This window comes from Heliangelus exortis, chromosome 28, assembly GCF_036169615.1.
Source record: "Heliangelus exortis chromosome 28, bHelExo1.hap1, whole genome shotgun sequence".
Taxonomy (NCBI): Eukaryota; Metazoa; Chordata; class Aves; order Apodiformes; family Trochilidae; genus Heliangelus; species Heliangelus exortis.
In genome coordinates this window covers 5,028,642-5,048,307 of record NC_092449.1, presented here as the reverse complement: position 1 = coordinate 5,048,307, position 19,666 = coordinate 5,028,642, and the positions used below count along the sequence as shown (strand labels likewise).

General features: G+C 57.3%; 3 protein-coding genes and 1 long non-coding RNA gene across 9 annotated transcripts; 3 read left to right on the top strand and 1 right to left on the bottom strand.

The window, feature by feature from the left end:
- Nucleotides 1-209: 209 nt before the first annotated feature.
- LOC139787986 (cathepsin L2-like) lies at nt 210-2,932 on the top strand. The gene is made up of 8 exons (XM_071727441.1): nt 210-257; nt 869-991; nt 1,069-1,191; nt 1,445-1,594; nt 1,825-2,049; nt 2,130-2,298; nt 2,459-2,573; nt 2,719-2,932. The coding sequence occupies exons 1-8, from the start codon at nt 210-212 to the stop codon at nt 2,816-2,818; spliced, it is 1,053 nt and encodes a 350-aa protein (XP_071583542.1). The 3' UTR covers nt 2,819-2,932.
- A 921-nt stretch (nt 2,933-3,853) lies between these two features.
- MYDGF (myeloid derived growth factor) lies at nt 3,854-7,941 on the top strand. Its single transcript, XM_071727477.1, has 6 exons — nt 3,854-4,046; nt 4,990-5,040; nt 5,707-5,768; nt 6,011-6,092; nt 6,652-6,724; nt 7,038-7,941. Exons 1-6 carry the CDS (start codon nt 3,888-3,890, stop codon nt 7,115-7,117), a joined length of 507 nt encoding a protein of 168 aa, XP_071583578.1. The 5' UTR covers nt 3,854-3,887; the 3' UTR covers nt 7,118-7,941.
- Nucleotides 7,942-8,794: 853 nt separating this feature from the next.
- TNFAIP8L1 (TNF alpha induced protein 8 like 1) lies at nt 8,795-15,837 on the bottom strand. 6 transcript variants are annotated; one of them, XM_071727475.1, is made up of 2 exons: nt 15,612-15,837; nt 8,795-10,223 (listed from the first exon to the last, which is right to left on the bottom strand). In XM_071727475.1, the coding sequence occupies exon 2, from the start codon at nt 10,219-10,221 to the stop codon at nt 9,661-9,663; it is 561 nt and encodes a 186-aa protein (XP_071583576.1). In that variant the 5' UTR covers nt 10,222-10,223; nt 15,612-15,837; the 3' UTR covers nt 8,795-9,660. The 6 variants fall into 6 exon arrangements, with proteins under 6 accessions (XP_071583576.1, XP_071583572.1, XP_071583575.1 ...); XM_071727471.1 differs by lacking the exon at nt 15,612-15,837 and adding an exon at nt 13,236-14,434; XM_071727474.1 differs by lacking the exon at nt 15,612-15,837 and adding an exon at nt 12,145-12,383.
- Nucleotides 15,838-16,043: 206 nt separating this feature from the next.
- On the top strand, nt 16,044-16,773 carry LOC139788003 (uncharacterized). The gene is made up of 2 exons (XR_011722750.1): nt 16,044-16,364; nt 16,483-16,773. It is a non-coding gene; the product is annotated as an uncharacterized lncRNA (long non-coding RNA).
- Nucleotides 16,774-19,666: the final 2,893 nt, after the last annotated feature.

Genomic DNA, 19,666 nt, shown 5'->3' with positions numbered 1-19,666 from the left:
TTCTTTTGATTCCCCAGAGCTTGCTTCTGGAGCTGTTAGGATTATTAGAGCCCATTAAAAAAAAAAAAGGGGGGAGGGAGGGAGAGGGGAGCTGGTTTGTTTCTTTTTTGGGACTGAGAATCCTGACAGACATTAACTGGGAAATCACCTACCACAATCCCAAACTTTTCCATATGCAGCAGCCTTTGCTGGGGATTGAAATACAAATGATGTGGGAGGCCCCCACCCAGCTGCCCTGTGGGAAAGGTGATGGGAGTGTGAGGCAGGGTGCAGCTGGCTCCAAGGAATCTCTTGGAGAAAGGATTTGCAGCTGGAGCATGGAGTTAATTTCCTGAGCCGGGTGATAACGGACGGAGGAAGCAGCGGGTGCCGGGGAAACCAGGCAAAAATGGCTTTTCTTCCTCAAGAATTGGGATTAAGCTTGAGAGCAGCTTGGGAGGCATTTCTCCCACGAAAACCCAACGTGCAAGGCTTTATTTTTAGGTGGAGGGGGAACAGATGTTCTTGCTTGACTTTTATTTTTAAAACAAAAACACGGCTCGAGCTACAGAAAAATGCTCAGAAAAGCCACCGCTCACCCTGAAAGATGCTGGGATGGAAAACTTCCCCAAAATGTGGGGAATAAAAGTGAGAGGGTGGAACCTCTGTGATGGGTGAGGAGGGGTGGCTCAGGCATTGGATCCCAGTCCCCCAGGGGCAGCTGAAGCTGCTCAGAAATGCCGTGGTCCATCAGAGGCAGGGGGTGAGGAAGACAAATGGCACCCTGTGTTTTTCTGCCTCTAATTCAGGCTTGGAAAACTCCTCCAGCCCCCAGCCCGTGGTGCTCAGCCTGGGGACATCCCTGACCCCTCTCTTTTTGTCCTTCCAGCCTGGTGCCATGGCCCTGCTGGGGCTGCTGCTGGCCCTGCTGGGCTGCACCATGGGCCTGGATCCTGCCCTGGAGGAGGTCTGGGAAAGCTGGAAAAGTCTCCACTCCAAGGAGTACCCAGAGGTAGGTCCTGCTGGGGCTGGACCCCATCCCCTGTCCCCGTGCTCCCAGGGGACATTTCTGATTCTGCCCCATGGCAGGAGGTCGAGGCCATCCGCAGGGAGGTCTGGGAGAAGAACCTGAGGAGAATCCATCAGCACAACCAGGAGGAGTCACAGGGACAACACAGCTTCCGCCTGGCCATGAACCACCACGGGGACCTGGTACCTGCCCAGCACCTTCCCCACGGACCCTCTCTGCACCCGGGGGCTCCAAAACCCCCACAGGGCTTGATCTGGGGATCTGAGATCTCTTGATGCACCCAGGGCTTGAGCTAGGGACTAGGAACCCCTAAACCACTCTTCTGGGGGCTGCAGGTGCTCCTGGGCCCTGCTGGGGGTTGTGTGGCTGGTGGGGAGTCAGGGTGCTGGCCAAGCACTCGCAACATCACACGAGTTTGCCCTTGGTGACCTGCAGACAGATGAGGAGTTCAACCAGCTCCTGAATGGCTGCATCCCAGCGTGGCAGGAGAAGCCAAAGCTGCTCTTCCAGGAATCAGGGGCCCTGAAGACCCCAGCAGAGGTGGACTGGAGGGCAAAGGGCTCCGTGACACCCGTGAAGGACCAGGTGAGCGCAGAGCAGGAGGTCTGTGGGGGCTTTGTGATGGAAAGAGGTGGCAACATCCTCCCAAGCACCAAAAAATCTGCTGGGTTGTGGCAGAGAAGCAGCTCCTGTGGTTCTGACCACTGCAGTTTTGCAGCTGAGGAGCTGGGGAGCAGCACTGGGGGGAGGGGGGGTCACAGCATTCCTGCTCAGGGGGTTTGGGTGCCACGCTGTGACCCCCCCATCTTACCCAGGGGCACTGTGGGTCGTGCTGGGCATTCAGTGCCACGGGGGCCCTGGAGGGCCAGGTCTTCAAGAGGACAGGGAAGCTGGTGGTGCTGAGTGAGCAGAACCTCATTGACTGCTCCCGAAAGCTGGGCAACCACGGCTGCCAGGGGGGCTACATGACCCTCGCCTTCCAGTACGTGCGTGACAACGGGGGCTTGAACTCAGAGCACAGCTACCCCTACGTGGCCACGGTGAGGGACAGCAGTGACCCTGGGCACACGGCAGAGAGGTGGCCAGTGGGGTCCCAGTGCCACCATCTCCCTCCTTTCAGGACACCTCTGGCTGCCGATACAACCCCCAGGACAAGGCAGCCAACTGCTCAGACATCTGGCTGGTGGCCCGGGGCAGTGAGGCAGCACTGGAGCAGGCAGTGGCAGCTGTGGGTCCCGTGTCTGTGGCAGTGGACGCCAGCAGCTTCCACTTCCACTTCTACAAGTCTGGTACTGTCTTGATCTTGACAACCCGGGTGGGGAAACTGAGGCAGGGTTCCCTGGCTGGGTGTGGACTGAGGGGAAATAGGAGCCACCACCTAATGGCTTTTACCTGGAGAGGATGTGAGCAGAGCTGGTCCGTGGCTCACCTCAGCTCTCCTTTTCCCAGGAATCTTCAGCAGTGTGCTCTGCAGCCAGAGGGTGAACCACGGGATGCTGGCTGTGGGCTACGGCGTGAGCCAGGAGCAGGGGCACAACATCAGCTACTGGATCTTAAAGAACAGGCAAGGGCTGAGGCTCCCCCCACAAACCCCCTGTGGGGGTCAGAGCTGTGCAGGAGGACACCCCCTGTCCCATGGGGGGCTTCCCTGGGTGGGAATGTGTGTCCGTGGGAACACGGATGTCCTCATTGTCCATCTCTTCCTGCAGCTGGTCAGAGCTGTGGGGTGAGCAGGGCTACATCCGCCTGCTGAAGGGCTCCAACAACCAGTGTGGGGTGGCCAACCAGGCCAGCTTCCCCCTCCTGTGAGCCAGCACTTCCCTCTCGCTCTCCTTCCCCGGCTGCAGATCCAGGGCTGTTTTCCTTCTGGAAAGGTGCTTTTGTTTGTGTGTGGTGAGAAGCAATTAAAAATGGCACAGCTAATTGTTCTGCACCTGCAAGTGGTGGCTTAGGCAGGGTTTGGTGACAGAGGCACAGGCAGCGGGAAAGGCAAAGCTTCCTTTGGGTCAGCACAGAATCATCCAGGTTGGAAAGGAGCTCTGGGATCCTCAACTCCAACCCTTGATCCACTCCCCCCGTGGTTCCCAGCCCATGGCACTCAGTGCCACGTTCAGACTCTTCTTAAAAACCTCCAGGGATGGAGAATCCACCCCCTCCCTGGGCAGCTCATTCCAATGCCTCATCACCCTCTCTGTAAAGGCTTTTTTCCCCAATATCCAACCTAACCCTCCCGTGGCAGAGCTTAAGCCCATGGCCTCTTGTCTGACTGATGGAGCAGAGCCGACCCCCCCCTGGCTCCAGCCTCCTTTCAGAGAGTTGTAGAGAGTGATGAGGTCTCCCCTGAGCCTCCGAGCCTCCTCTTCTCTGTTTCTCCATGCCTGTACCCCCACTCTAGCCCTCTCTTTGCCCTCCTGCAGCCCCTTTTCCTTCCAGCTGGATCCCAAAGGGCAGGGATCCACCCAGGGATGGATTTCCAGGCTCTGCTGGATGTGTGGGGGCTGAGCCACCATCCCTGCCCCTGCCCACGCGGCTCCTCACAAACGGTGCCCACGGATCCTGTGGGAAAAGCCAGAGAACGAACCTTTCCCACCCCCCGTCCAGCTTTTTATTTCCCCTCCCCACCCTGGGTGAATCCTGGGGACTTCTCACATCAGGGACACATGGCCGGGTGCACCCACATGGCAAAGCGTGTCCCCAGGGGTTGTCTCCGTGCCCCCTTGCCCCCCACCCCAGGGGCTGCACACCCCCTCTGTCCCCTCAAGGGTTAACCCGCCCGGGCCTTTTGCCCACACTCAAGATGGCCGCCGGGGCACTCCTTGAGCGGCCGTTGCCCGTTTTGACCCCTCCCGCCCGCCGTAGCTGGGGCTTCCTTTCCAAGATGGCGGCGCCCTGCAGGAGGAGCGGCGGCGGGGGGCTCTGGGCCGCGCTGGTTCCCGCTGCCGTGCTCTGCCTGGCGGCCCGGGCGGCGGAAGAACCGGGCACGGCCCACTTCGACGTGCGGCCCGGCGGGGAGGTTCACTCCTTCTCCCGCAGCCTGGTGAGAGGCGAGGAGGGGACAGGGTGAGGAGAGGGTACGCGCCTCTCGCTGATTGGCTCCGGGGCACGTCACTCCCGCCTCCCGACACGGTGATTGGCTGAGAGCCAGAGAGGGGAGGCGGGACGAGCTGGGGAGAGGGGGTACGGGCCTGTTGCTAGGGGGCTGGTTGCTAGGGACGGGGAGAGGGGGGCCCGAGGAGGAGGGGGTCCCTAAAGAGAAGGGGGTCCCCAAAGGGGGTCTCCAAAGGAAGGGGGTCCCTAGGGAGAAAGAGGTCCCAAAAGAGGGTCTCCAAAAGCCAAGAGATCCCCAAGGAGCGAGGAAGACTCCAAGGGGAAGGGGGTCCCCAAGAGGGAGTCTTCAAAGGAAGGGGGTTCTGAAAGAGAAAGGGTTCCCCCAGGGAGAAGGGGATCCCCAAGGGGGATGGGAGGGAGGGAGACCCCAAAGAGAACAGGGTCCCCACAGAGGAGTCTCCAGAGGAGGGGGAGCCCTCAAGGAGGGAGGGAACTCCCAAGAAAATGGCTGTCCCCAAGGAGAAGGGGTCTCCAAGAGGGGTTTCCAAGGGGAGAATGTACCCCGAGGAGAGAGAGGGCTCGCCAGAGGGAAGGGGTCTTGAAGAAGGAGCATCCCTGTGGGACTCATGAAAGAGAAGGGCCCCTATGGGGAAGGGGCTGTGGGTCCCTGGGCCCCCCAGAACACGAATCTCCACCCCAGCACCATGAGGTCCTGCTGAGCCCCCAGAGGTTCCTGGCTCTGTGCTCCAATGGATGTGGTGCCTGCTCCTCCTCCTCAGTCACTCCTGGAGTGAAACTGCTGGGGACTGCAGCCCTGGTTATCCTCCCAGGTGTCCCCAGAGCTCGTGTCAGCACTGAGAAGGGGTTGATGGTGAGCAAAAAGAAGGTCTTGCTCAAGTGAGGCTGCTTATTGTCCTCTTCTCTTCTTCCAGGGGGATTACAGCTGCACCTTCACTTACTCAGCTCAGGGAGGAACGAACGAGGTGAGCTGGGCAGATCTTCAAGTGTGTTTTCCTTTACGCTGGGTCTCTAGAGCTGCACATTCTAAGGAGGTGTTGAGGGCTGTTTGGCTCGTGATGAGCTGACTCCAGGAGCTGTGAGGAAGCCTGATTGCCCAATTTGCAGCCTTTGGATGTTTGCAAAAGTCACTTGTTGGAGCGGTTTCCTGAACGGAAGCGTCTGTCGGGTGTCGCAATGATGGTTTGTGAGGCCGTGACATCTGACAGGCTCAACACATCCCTGGGGATGAGGGAGAAGAGGGAGTGACAGTGTCATACCCCAGCGGGGAGGAAGGGCCTTGTAGGAGTAAATCCTGGGTTCCTGAAGGCTTTTGCAGCTTGTGGTGCTGCTGCAGTTAAGTTCTGTGTGGTTACACACTTTGTACTTTCTTATCTGCAAGTCCTGGGTAGAGTCAGGTCCTTGGAGTGTAAAGGGAAAGGAGGCTTGAACTCTCTTGTAGCATTACTAACAGCTTATGGAGAGGAGGGGGCAACCAGGCCCCAAGTTTTGTGCAACATGGAGTTAAAGGGGACATCTGTTGTTTTAGAGGGGTTGAATCTTGCCTGCCTTGGGAGGGGAGGTGGCTGTCCTCAGGGGTGAGCAGGAAGGCTCTTACCCACGTTAACTGTTTGGTCCTTTCCCCTCTGCAGCAATGGGAGATGAACATTGGAGTCAGTGAAGACAACCTGCTCTTCTCCTGCTCTGTCTGGAGGTGTGTGCCTTAACCCCAAAGTCTCTGGGGCAAAAGGAACAACGAGGCAGGTGGGGTCTGGGCCAGAGACCTTTCCTCCTGGCTGGTTTTGCCTCACCCTTCCTCTGGGTGGGCTCTTTAGCCCAGTGGTGTTTGATAAATGTGTCCCCCCCTCTCCGTGGCCTGGTGGAGCTGGGAATCCTCAGCTTGTCTGCACCTCCACCCTCTCTGCTGATGTCAAAGATTCTCCTTTCTTCTTTCAGGCCCCAAGGGAAGTCTTATCTCTTCTTCACGCAGTTTAAAGCTGAAGTGAAAGGAGCCAAAATCGAGCATGCCATGGCTTATGTAAGTCCCAGCTGATCTCTTGGAAGCAGGTGTGTGGGAGGCTGCTATAAAACATGAGCTGGAGATGGAAAACATTTATTAGACATCTGTGCAATAGAATGTTCTTCATCACATCCCTAATTAGGGAGAGGTGGCAGGCAGGAGGGGCCACAGGTAGGCTCTGCTGCTCCATCTCATTTCTGGTCCCTTGGTGCTGCTGGTGGCTTTGCCAGTGGTGCTGTCTCCAAAAGAGAGGGGAAGTCTTGGCTTGCCTCACCCAAATTGCATGTGACAAAGTAAATAAAACCTCTGCTGGTGCTTGTGCCTGGTTTGTCCTTCTGCTTCCTCCAGGCCTCAGGGCTGAGGCTTCCGGTCACCCGGGTGACACGAGTTAGAGGTTTAATAGGAAATGGGAAACAAACCAGAGATTTTCCTTCAGGTTCCTGACATGGGTTGAATTATTTCACTCCACATTATCCCAATACAAGTTCATTCTTCAAAATGGGGCTGCTGTTTGTTTGCTTTCAAAGAGCTTCCTGGATGGTTTCAACTGCTTAAACCTCCACCTTTCCCATTTCAGTCTCAAGCTGCAGCGGGCGGACAAAGTGATGTCCCCTTAAAACAGGAGGAGTTTGAAATGACTGAAACAACAGGTCAGTGACCAAGAGAGCAACACGAAGAGAGGGGCTGGAGTGAGAGACAGGCCTGGCTGCCTGCTGGGAGATGAGGATTTTGAAGCTTACTGCAGAAAGAGGTGGCAATGGGCAGGAGGATGGCATTGTGTTACAGAGGGCAGAGGATTCTGTGGGTCTCGTTCCAGTGTTAAATTAACACGAGGGAAGAACATCAGGAGGAAGTGAAATGCCCAATTTGCTGGGTCTGCTCATCCTGGAAAGGACCCAGCAGGGCTGTTTTGTTCATGTCTTAACCATCTGTTTTTCCTCTCCTTGTTTTTTCTCTTACCAGTCTCTCACAGGGAAGGCAAGTTCCGTTTTGAACTGTCCAAACTCATGATTGTAGCAAAAACTCCCCATGATGAGCTGTGACCCTGAGGCCAGTGCTTGGCCAGAAGAGCATGGCAGATAAAGAGGATTACTTTTTAACTGCAGGGTTTGTTTTTTTGGGGTTGTTTTTTCTGTTTGGTTTGGGGTTTTTCTGGGGGGTGGTTGGCCAAACCTTTTTTGTTTTCCATATTGAAATGTGCTAGGGTCCAACCCAAGTGGGGCTTGGAGGTGTTAAAGACAGATGCATTCTGTCTTGTGTCAGAGTAACAATGTGCTTTGCAGCTGGAAACCTCCTCCAAGGCTCCTGAGCTGCAGCCAACCTTTCTGCTGCCTGCTTTCTGCTTGGTTGAGCTGCTGAACAGGGCAAAGCTCCCTGTCCAACGGGGGCTCCTTATCTCCCTGCCTAGGCAGAGTAATGCAGAAAGATAAGTGGCTGGATTGAAGCACATTTTGCTAAAGTTAACTCTGTAGTCTCTGGAGGAAGGAGGGGATTGCTGTGTCTAAAACCATGACAGGAGGAAATAATTCAATGGGATGTGAGGGGGAAGGAAGGGATGGAGTTGGCCAGAGCTGTCTGACTTCTTGTTGAGTGTGGCTACTGAAGGCCATCCCTGGGGAAGGTGTTCTGGGCTGGTTGGGATCACCTGGCACAGGGCAGGCAGAGCTGTTTATTCTGACACAACCCAGGAATCAATCCAAGCAACACTTGCATGCCTCAGTACAACTGCAGGACTGTTTTCTACGTTACAGAAGTGGGGTTTGTTTGTTTTTTTTTTTCTTATCTAGAGTAATACCAGTGAGGGAATGTGGAATTCCATTCCTATGTAAATACAAATAAAGAAATAAAGCATCATGCTCTTGCCTGAGTCTGCTCTGCTCTGTGATTCCTGCCCACTCCAACTTGATCCCCAGTGAGTAGCTCAACCTTTGCTGTTTGCTTGGCCCTGAGATGCCACAGGGGAGGCTGTGGAGGGTTTACAGGGGTTCTGCCCACCTGAGAGGAGTCACAGCATGTGAGAACAAGGCTCAGCTCTAAGTTTGCATCACCCAGCACTGTCAGGATGGGTGCTTTGCCCAGAGGTGATGCCTGTGGTCCTCAGTAGCTGCTGTCCCCATGTTTTTTTTTGCAGTCTGGAGGTGCTTTGCACTGGGGATTTGGCAAACTCTCTTTTCCAGGCTCTTCCTAGGTGCTTCTTTCTCTCCTGTGCAGCTCCTCCAGGATCTGCAGAATCACAGAACTGTTCTGGATGGAAAAGCCCTTTCAGGTCACCCAGTCCAACCATTAACCCAACTTTACTGAGTCCAGGGCTAAACCCTGTTCCTCAGCACCACATTATGTGGCTTGGAAACACCTCCAGGGATGGGGATTCAACCACCTCAGCTGGTGTTTCAATGACCCTTACAGTGAAGAAGTTTCTTCTAATATCCCATCTGGACCTTTTCTGGGGCAACTTGAGGCCATTTCCTCTTGTCCTACAGAGGTGTGTCCCCAGTGTGCCCCTACTGAGCTCCAAGCTGTGCTTAGGGCTCTGCTGTTGCTGGGCTCTGGCTTTGCTCCCTGTTTAACCAGTGGCTTGGAGGGAACCAGACCCATTTCCCTGGCCTGAACCAGGGTTGGGCTAAGAAACCCAGGCCATAAAATGGTTCTTCTGGTAGAGAGTGTGCTCCTGAGGGCTTCCATGCTCATCTCACCACCAACCACTGTTGTACCAACCCCGAGGAGCACCCAAGCCAAACAGGTGAGTTTATTTAAATAACTCATCATCAGGGCTACAGAGTTTGATAAAAAATAACAACCATAACTCAGTGGAGGACACGTAGGAATTCCTGGGGAGAGCTTGGGACAACCACCAAGGAGGGTGTTGGGGCCATCAGAGTGGTACCATCATGGGGGGTAGTTGGGTCTTGGATTAAGGGGTGTATGTGGGATGCAGGGACAGAGCAGGACCCTCCAGCTCCCTCCCAGCCCTGAGGTACAGCTGCTCACCCAGGCAAGGTGGGACCCATCTCCTCTCCAAGACTTGTCATCCAGGAGGCCAAAGCCCACACTAGCCTGGAAGATGCAGAAGCACCTTCCTACCCTGGGCAGCACAAACCTGGAGCATGATTTGCTCCCACTATGCCACGGAGCTGCTGGAAGACAAACACGGGGCTTCACAACCCTCTGGTCACAGGTTCTCCCAAGAATTCATCTAAGCAACCACCCAGAGATACCTCAGAGGTGTTACCACCACAAATCTTTGGTCTGGTTTTCCCCCAGGAGGGTGGAAGTTCAAGGTGAGGAGTCCAGTTCCTTGGACTCTGAGCTAAGAGCACTTGGGTGAGCAAAGGACACCAAACTGAACAGCAGAAGCCCAGGACCACCTGGAAAGGACTCCAGCCCAGCACAGGTTGCAAACCCTGGGCAAGGGTTAGACAAAGTCAAGAAGTCCAGTCTTTTGTAAAAAACAAGATTAAAAATGGGTTAGCATGCTAGAGAAGAGGACACCAAGCCCGGAGATGGTCCAACCAGACAACCAGCTGGTCCTCAGGCTCACAGAAGGCAGAGTCCAGCAGCTCCTGCCAATGGCCCATCCTGGCCAACCTCATATGTTGTTCTCCTCCAGCATCTTGTTAACCCCCTCACAGATCCTCTTCAGGTGGGTGCAGTAGGGCTCGGAGGGCCCGTAGAGAGCGGAGAGGAACTCGTAGTCCCCGAAGTGGTTGAAGACGTGGTTGATGCGGGAGTGGGATTTGGCAGTCAGGTGGCCATTGACTGCCTGGTGCAGCAGGTCCCGGCACTCCATCACCACCCCTGACATGACCCTACGGTCAAAGGTGAAGTCAATCTGGTGGAAGCTGACGGCTGTCATGGCCAAGGTGTGCACCTTCTTGCGGAACCGCTCCATCACCAGCAGCTCCTCGGGGCTGAACTGCCCGTTGCGGTAGAGCACGCCCAACTTCATGACAATCTTGATGAGGTTTTTGATGATCTTCTGGGCCTCTTTGCGGTTGTGGGTGTACTCCTTGGTGGCCCGGTAGAGCTCATCCAAGATCTCGCTGCTGGTGTCATCGATGAAGACGTTGGCTATGGTCTTGGTGGCCATCTTGCTCAAGAGCTTCTTCTGGGCCTGCAGGGCCAGATTCTTGGTGCTGAAGGTGTCCATCTCTGCAGGGGGAAGAGACACACACACACACAGGTCACTCCATACCCCGGCACAGTCCCCAACCTCCTCTCCTCCCCACCAGGCCTTCTGGGAGAAGAAAGATCATCTCTGCCAGTGACAAGACCAAGAGGAGCTCCCGGGTGCCAGGGCAGGTAAAAGCCCAGCTCGCAGCCCAGGTTTTGTTGGTGGGATGAGTTCCAGGGTGTTCCCACCTTCCTTCCCATCACTGGGCAGTGTTGGAGGTGCTCCAGGTCTCCCTACCTGTGCATGGCCCATGACCCTCCATCCCCGTCTCCCTCCTGTGACCGGCGCCGCCCTCCTCCCTCTGCAGGAAGAGCTCTTGCCCCATCGTTTGAACATTTCTTCCTCCTTCAAACCTGACTCACTTCCTGCAGGGTGAGCTGGGGACAACCCAGGTGATGGCTGAGTCACTTGGGGCAGCCAAACACGCTGCCTGGCAGCCCGGTGTGTGCCCAGTTCTGAGACCCTGAGTTCAGGAAGGAGACTGAGGTGCTGGAGCAGGTCCAGAGCAGAGCAAGGAGGCTGTGAAGGGATCCAGCAGAATTCCTGTGAGGAAGGGCTGAGGGAGCTGGGGGTGTTGAGGCTGGAGAAGAGGAGGCTCAGGGGAGACCTCATCACTCTCTACAACTCCCTGAAAGGAGGTTGGAGCCAGGGGGGTGTCGGGCTCTGCTCCATCAGTCAGACAAGAGGCCATGGGCTTAAGCTCTGCCAGGGGAGGTTTAGGTTGGATATTGGGAAAAAAATCTTTACAGAGAGGATGCTCAGGCATTGGGATGGGCTGCCCAGGGAGGGGGTGGATTGTCCATCCCTGGAGGTTTTTAAGAAGAGGCTGAATGTGGCACTGAGTGCCATGGGCTGGGAACCACGGGGGGAGTGGATCAAGGGTTGGACTTGGTGATCTCAGGTCCTTTCCAACCCGGATGATTCTGTGATTCTGTGGTGCCCGCTGAGACCAGAGCAGCAGCCACACCTACCAGCATGGAATCCCTTGTCCTGCCCATCCAGGGACACCTGGATGTTGTCACAGCTTGGACTTGTTGTCACCATCTCAGCTTCCTCCAGCAGCATCACACCAGCCATGCCAGCTCCCCAAGCCCGAGGGTGACCAAGGCTCCATCAGGGTGTGAATGAAGTGAGCAGCACTGGAGCTGCTGACACCACACAAGCTGCTGCATGTGGTGTTATTTACAGCCCTCCCAGCAAACACAGAGGTTTGGGAGCATTCCCTGCCACGGGAAAACATTGATTTTTGCCAGCATGAGCTTGGAGCTGCGGCGCTTGCGCTTAATAAGGCAAAAATGGCAAAGCAGAGGCTGCTCCTGAAGAGCTGCCAGGAGGGTTTGGGCACGTTTTAGACAGAGCAGGAGATGCTGCTGGAGCCAGAGCTGAGCCTGGGGAGTGGGGCAGGAGGGGCAGAGGCAGCGTGGCTCCTTCTTCCCTCCTTTGGCTGTACCAGGGACCTGCTCTGCCTGCAGCCAGCAGGCTCTTGCTGGAGGAACAGGGCTTTTTCCTGGAATTCCCAGTGGCTGCAGGGTGGCCTGGGCTCCCTGCCCCGTGCAGTGCCCAGATAAATGGGAATTCCCAGGCCTGAGCTCTGTGTTGGGTGAACACAGCCAGAAAATAAGAGCAAACTCCAGAGCCCCGAAAAATCAAAAGCAACGTCTCGTGCAAGCTGTCCTGGCCCCTAATTAGCAGGTGTAATCAAGGATCCAACCCTCTGCTCACATCACCTGGCTGCCCTGCAGCCCTCTCCTGTGGGGGACTGGGGAGCTGAGCATCACTCACGGGGGAAAACTGAGGCACAAAGCAGTAAGGGGGGGATGGACCCCCCAAAGCACGACCTGCTGCTTCTCCAGCACCCATGGGCTGGTTTGAGGACTCACCTCCCGGCACCCTCCTCACCGTGTTCTGTCCCACCAGACCCTGCTGACTCAGCATCCAAGCCAGATTTCACCGGGATGAGCCGTTTTCCTGCCGGGAAGGGCCCCGTGACCCCATTGTTCACCCGGGGGCTGCTATTGGGGTGCGGAGCGGACGAGCTGCGCCCCGAAGAGCAAACTCGAGACTGAAATAAACCACCCCATTTCCTTCCTGTTGCTGAAGTTTCCAGCCCTGCTCAGAGCTTTTTTTTAATTTTTTTTTCTTCCCCCCACCCCCCCTTTCTTCTTTTAATGAAAACGCCCTCAAAAAACAACTTCTGCCACAAAAAATGAGCACACGGGTGGTTGCTTGTGCTGAGCCCCTCCCTGCTCCGGAAGAGTGGGCTGGGGCTGTCAAAGCTGTATTTTGGGGGGGTTTCCCACCCATTTTGGAGGTTTTTTAGGGGGTTTTGCAGCCCTGAGCAGTGATGTGAGGGCTCAGCTGAAGGCTGGGACATCTTGTTCCTCCCTGCAGGGTGGGAACCCACCAGGATCCCATCCAAGCTTAACCCCCATCCCATGGCAACCCTCTGTCAAACATCACCAACACCACAGCAGAGCCTGACTCTCTTGTTAAAAAGCATCAATGAATGATCCCACGGAAGGGGAACACAAGACCCCACCATCCACCAGCACCCAGGGACAGCAGCATGGACACAAAGGGACCAAATCCAGCAGCAATGCCATCCCAAGGCTATTTCTACCTGTCCCAGAAATCCCTCTTCCTCGACCATTCCAACCACCGAGCACCCACCAGCAGCTCCAAGTTCTTGTTCCTCCCCAAGCTCCCCCCCCAGCTCCTTTGGCAGCAGGCTGAATATTTCATGCAGGAAAGGAAAAGCTCTTCAATAATTGATGGAGCGGCTGCAGAAAGGGCTCTGATGAGCCCAGCTGAGAGCAGAGGTGCCTCTTCCTCCTCTTCTTCCTCACCAGGGCCATATTAATTTGTAGGTGTCTGCTACGAGCTTCCTCTTGGAATCATCATGCCCCCCCCTTCTCCTCCCCCCCACCCACAGTTTCACGCTGGAGATCGCCCCATTTTTTTCCTAACTGGGTTTTCCTAACCCAGCTTACCCTGCATCCCTGGCCAAATGCCATCAGGGGGAGGTGGTGGATGGGATCCCACAGCTCCTCTCTCCACTCCCTGGCATCGCTTTCCACCAGCTCCAACCCCCATTAATTAATTACACTCCACCTCCACACTTGATTACACCAGATGGGTCGGAGCGCCGGGGCGGCACGGGGATGTAACCAGAGAGCCTGTCCTCTGTCACCAGCCTGTCCCCCACCACCCATGAGCCTTCCAGCTTCTGGACCCCATTTTACCAGAGCTGGGGCAGCAGAGGAGGAGGAAGCAGCCACGCTGCCTTTCGCAGTCGTCGTCCCTCACTCGTTGCCATGGGTGCAAACAGCACCCAGAGCCAGCAGGTCCAGTGCCTGTGCGTGCCGAGCAGGGTGAGGCCAGAGAGGAAGCCACTGAGCAAACACCTCGCCCGAGGAAAAACCCATTTCTTGGCAAGGATGGCAATATTCCACCATGGCAGCTCCTCGCAGCCGGGTATGAGGCTGGAGCGAGGAGCAGGGATGCTGTGGGGAGTTCTGGCATCACCACGAGGGGCATCTTGGCTCCTTCCTCCTCTTGGCTGCCAAGAGCTTGGCCACATCACCACCAACCTCCCCACCAGCCTGGGCACCAGGAGCTGAACTCCTCCATCCCATAACTACAGTGTCATAGAATCATGGAATGGTTTGGGTTGGAAGGGACCTTATAGATCAATCAGTTCTAAGCCCCCTGCATGGGCAGGGACACCTCCCACCATCCCAGGTTGCTCCAAACCCCATCTAACCTGGCTTTCAACACTGCCAGGGATGGGGCAGCCACAGCTTCCTTGGGCAACCTGTTCCAGTGTCTCACCACCCTCAAATTAAAGAATTTCTTCCTAATGTCTAACCTCCTTCCCCACATATTCACAGCCCTGGCACGGGCACCTGTGGGAAGGAGGAGAAGTTTTTTTGTTGTTGGGTTGTTTTTCTTTTAATGGTTTCTCCTTTTCACCAAACCCCATGGCCTGGGAAGGCAGATCTGCCCCGGCAGCTCCACAACGTGTCTGTGCAAGGAGCCAGGCAGCCAAGTCAAGGGGGGGCTCTGGTGATGCCAACCCCCAGGTGTGGGTGGGGAATCCCACCTGAGCTTCCTGGTTACCAGTACCGCATGGGAACGGGATGCTGGGACCCGGAGGTGTGCTGGGAGCTGACCCTGGGGGGTCCAGCACCAAGGGGACTGGGGAGCAGAGCTGGTGCGGTACCGGGGAAGGCCCCTGGGGGGGCAGACAGCTGCAGGACAGAGTTGGGGTATTTTCTGGGGATGAGGAAGAGGAGGAGGAAGTGGAGGTTATTTTGGAGCCATCTGTCTCGCCTTCCATTTCCTCCTTTTCTTTATCAAGCTGCTCTCTCCAGCACCAACTTCCCTTCTCCTTCGCTGGCAGCAGACGGAGACTCGGGAGACTCATGGGGAAGTGTAAAACAGAGCATGGCTGGGGGAGGGAGGGTGTCTGTGTGTGTTTGTGCAGAAGTAAGAGGCCAAACCACTGTCTGTCTGTCCATCCATCCGTCTGTCCCACTGTGGGGGCCTTGGTACATCACATGCTTCCTGCTCCAGGGATCTGCCAGGACAAAGCTGCTCCGGGAAGGGAGAAAAACTCCGTGGGGCAATTGGGATCCAGTGCTGGGCTTGGGGTGGGTAAAGAATATTTCCATCCCAAATCCATCTGGATAAAGCTTTGGTTGGTTGGTGGAAGAGGGGAAGTTTTACACCCAACTCAGTCGCTCCAGGCAGGATCCAGCCTTGCCACAGGGATTCGTTTCTCTGGGAATGGAGGAATTTCATCCCCGGGAGGGGCAGTGCCATGGAAGGACGGGGGGGACAGGAACGAAGCCAAACGCTGCCACGGGGCCCCTTCTCCCAGCTCCCGTTAGCCGTCACCCACTGTCCCCAGCACCTTCCCAGCCCCTTTCTCGGATTTCAGACACTGGGTCTGGGGGAAAAACACCCTTTCCCCATGTTTTACCCACCTGGGGAAACTGAGGCACGGCCACGGCTTCCCGGGACCAGCCCCGGGCTCTGCCCACCCAGCAGCTCCCACCCCTCGGGGCTCCCCCAGAATCCCGTTACTCCCGCCCCGGGTGAGCCGTGGGCAGGGCGGGGCCGTCGGTGTGCGGTGACACCGGAGACGACCGGGGCGATGCCCTGGGGAGGTGCGATCACCTCCAGGGACGAGAAACTTCGCCCCGCTGAGAGAAGAAAGAGGCACGAACCGGACCGGTACCGATCACTCCCACCCCTACGGACCGGAAGAAACAGGGGTACCGAGAAGAAACCGGAGAGAACCGGAGGGGGCCCGATCCCGGCAGCGCTACACCGGCGGACAGCAGAGCCCGGCCGGCCCTTACCTGCTGCCTGCCTCGGGGGAGCGCGGGACTGGGACTGCTCCGGTGCCCCCGGCGGGACGGGGCGGGGCGGAACGGGGCGGAGCGGAGCGGAACGGGAACGGAGCGGGGGGAACGGGGCAGGGGGAGTTGGGGGGTTGGGTTCCCCCGGAGCCTCTCCCTGCCCGGTGCCCGGTGCCCGGTGCCGGTCCGGGCCTCCCGCCCGCGGCTGCGGCCAAGTCCCGGTCGGGGCCGGGAGCGGCGGTGGAGGGGGCGGGGCCTGAGGCGGTGCCAGCCAATGGCGGCGCGGGGCTTGCTACGAAGCAGCCAATGGGAACGCGCGGCGGGGGTCTCGCGGAGGTGGGGAGGGGGCGGTCCCGGTACCGCGGCCCGGGGGGGGGCACCGGGAGGGGGTCCCGAAGGAGGCGGGAAGGGGGCGGTCCCGGTACCGCGGGCCAGGGGTGGTCAAAGGACGGGGGAGGCGGTCCCGGTACCACAACCCGGGGGTGGGCACTGAGCCCAAAGAGGGTGGGCCCGGTATCACGACCCGGGGGAGTGGTCCCAATCCCGTGTCCCGGTGGTGGACAGCGGGGCGGACTGGACTCGGAGCCGCCCTGTGGCCATACGGAGCTACTTGCGTATTGGGGTCCCGGGTGGGTGTTGGGGTCCCGAGTGGGTGACAATGTCCCGTGTTGGGTGCCGGCTGGGGGGCGCTCAGAGCTCAGGAGAGGGCCGGCAGACCCGGCCCAGCGTGGGCAGCACCGGAGGTCCCGCAGAGTCCTTCTTCGTGGGGGGCCTGGGTGCGGTGTGGGGATGTGACACCCGTGGGAAATAGGGGACAGCGTGGCGGTCCACGAGACGCCTGCCCGGTGCCAGCCCCTCCGCCCTGGGCCAGAGCCCCCCGAGTCGGGAGCAGCCTCAGGGAGGAGTCTTGGGGTCGGGGTGCAGCTCCGGGGGGGTTGTGGCTCTGTGCCGGGGACCCCACTGTCTCGCCGAGGCTTGTCCCCCCCAACCCCGAGCACCCCTGGAGGACCACCGAGCATCATCATCCTTCCCCCTTCCTCCTCCTCCCCTTGCCCTCCGACTCGGGGAGCAGGAGCCACCGCGGAGGATCCTGATTCTGAAAGGTGACATTAATCAGATTAAGGATGGGATTTACACCGGATTAAAGTTCGTATTACCCAGATCCTTACCTTGAATCTTGGTCTCATGCAGAGGCTGGGAAATGAAACCTATTCCCCCCACCCCCACCAGATCCTGTCCAACCTCCTCCAGTCCTGCTGTTCCCCTTCCTTACCGAATCCCTGACAACCTCGGGACACCCCCCTGGCTCCATAGGGACCCCATTGCCCCCCACTCCAGCCACCTCACAGGATTTTCTCTCAGCCCCACATTGTGCCCCCGCTGCCAGAGCAGCTGTTGCCCCTCTCTCTTCCAAGCACTTGTGGTGACAACTTGCCCGGCATAAATCACCATCCCGGGCTCATCTGTTCCTGGTGGCCACTTGCCATCATGGGAAACAAGCCATCACCTGGAAAATGTGTGGAATGGGGAGACGGGGGTGAGGGAAACAGCCCCGGGGGTGGGCAGTGAGTGGAGCTGGGGAAGTGGTGGCTCCGCACTGGTCGGGGTGTCCCACCTTGGGGACACGCTGATGGCACATCTTGGACATCGGGTGGTGAGCTGAGCGTGATCCTCCTCAGCCCTGGGGGCTTCATGTAGAGCTGGGGCTGCTGAGCTCAGGGTGGGAAGGCGTGCTGACCCACGCCAAGCCGTGCCGTGCCACGCCAAACCCTGCACCCAGGGCCCCGGGCACGCTCGGGCTGCACCAGCCGGGACAAAAGCAAATGTAGGTTACGCACAAAGCCGAGCGGATCCGCACCGGGAGCTCAGCTGCACCGGGGGGATGTCAGGGAAACCCTTCCCCCCCAGCTGCAATTAGCTAATTGCTTCGTATTCCCGCAGAGGGGCCCGGGGAGGTGCATAAGAGCTCCCGCTCCCTCCCTGCGCTAAAGTCACCCCCGGAGACATCGTCCCATCCCCGTTTGTCCCCACGCTCGGCTGCAGCCCCAGGGGGAATTGGGGCTGGTGGGAGGGGAAGCGCCCCCTGACCCCCCCAAACCCACTGCTGTCACCTGCCGGGGACAATGCTCCCCCCTACTGCTGATGCAACTTTCCTCCCAGGTTTTGGGGGTGCCCTGATGCACCCCAAGGGCTGGGGAGCCTTCATGGCCAAGTTGTCCCCAGGTCGTCGAGTGATTCTGGGAATTTGTGACATCATCGTGAGCCTGTGTGACAAATGACGTCATCAAGAGAGGGCAGCGAAAAGGCGACGGGCAGTGACCCAGGGGCCGTTCAGGGTAGGGAGGAGGAGGAGGAGGATGCTGGACTCCAACTTGAGGTCCCTGAGTTTGTCCTTGTTCTGGTGACATATCGACTATCAATTCTTAATCAAGTGGGCTATTAATTAGCAGAAGAAGCTGGCTCAAAGCTCCTCTTCCTCAGCCAAACTTGGAGCTGGGTTTTTCTTTCTGAGTTTCACCCTAAAACTGGTGGGTGTCACCACAGGATTCACCCCAGCCAACTGCCTCCCTGCTTTCATCTGGGCCACCTGGGTAGAGGTGACATGTGTGTCCCCAGTGCCACACCTATCCCTAGCTGGGGGGGTCTGTGCCATGGAGGACACTGGGGATCATCCCCCAATGTCACCCCCAGTTGAGCAGCTTGAGCCTCGTGCCCCCTGTCCCCAGCCCACCCTGAGGAGGCTGTGGATCTGCCACCTTGCACCCAAACCCAGGGCACCCATCCCGCTCCCTCTCATGCTCCAAAACCCACCAGGTGGGCTTCAGCACCCCAGCACCCACTGGGTGGGCTTTGGCACAGCACCCCAACACCCCCAAGCCACCCCCAGGGCTGGTTTTGCAGCCAGGGGTTTGGAAGGTGCAGGCAGGGTGCTGGGTGCTGCAAACACAGAAGATAGTGGAACAGCTCCAGGGTGGGCTTCAGGCTCTTTTCCTCCCCTCTCCTCAAGAACAGCTCCGAGCAGGGGATTGGGAAGAGCCCTGGGTGCCGGGGGGGTTGTGTGTGACAATGAACCCAGCTGCGGTGCTCAGCCACAGGGATGGGGATTAAAGGGAGTTAAAACAGTTGTTGGCCTCACACTGCAGTGCTTTATTCTTGCTCTAATCCCTGAGCACTGCCTGTCCTGCCTGCACCCCCTGCCCAGCACCCACCCACCCACCAGCATGATGTGAGACCCCCACCCTGAGCCTCGCTGGGTCGCATCCTGCCCCAGCACCAGTACCCAACAGGACTGTACTGAACCAGCTCCCAGCCCCCAGGCCCAGCCCCCCAGCCAGGCAGAGGTGTATTAGCAGGCAGCTTTGATGAATTATTTCTCAGGCAGGTGACCTCATTCATTCGGATTGATTTTTCTCCCTGTCACTCCAATTCCAGTCTGCTCCTGCAACCAGCAGGCAGGCAGCACGGCGGGTACAGAGGGGACTGACTGGGACCTGTGGGGACAACTCTGCTCCTGGTGCCAGCTGAGGGCCCTTTGCCAGCTTAAGAATTATTATTATTATTATCATTATTATTAGCAATAAAATAACCATAACCACATGGTTATAATATGAATATATGATCATCATACAAATAAATAATACACTTACATATTATTACTGGTATTAGTATTACTTTTCATATTCCTATTGACACCACTCCCCTGCCTTGCCTGCTGCAGACTTACCTGTGGGTGCAGATGGGTGACCCAAAGCCACCCTGGGATGGGCTACACCCTCTGAGGGTAATCCCCAGGTTGGGGGGCAGGGAGTGGCACGGGCTGCAAGGGCACCAGCATGTTGAAACTGGAGCTAAATGGTGCTGTATTTACATTTGTATTGATATTTATTTTTATATTTATGTTTATGTTTATACTCAAGGGGAAATGTTCTTCTCGGTGTTCAATCAGATGCTCGAGTTTATGAAAAATATATATTTTAAAATTGTATCCATAAGTCCATGTGTGTGTGCATATGTACATCACCCTCCATCCGTCACCCCCACCCCATCACCCCCAC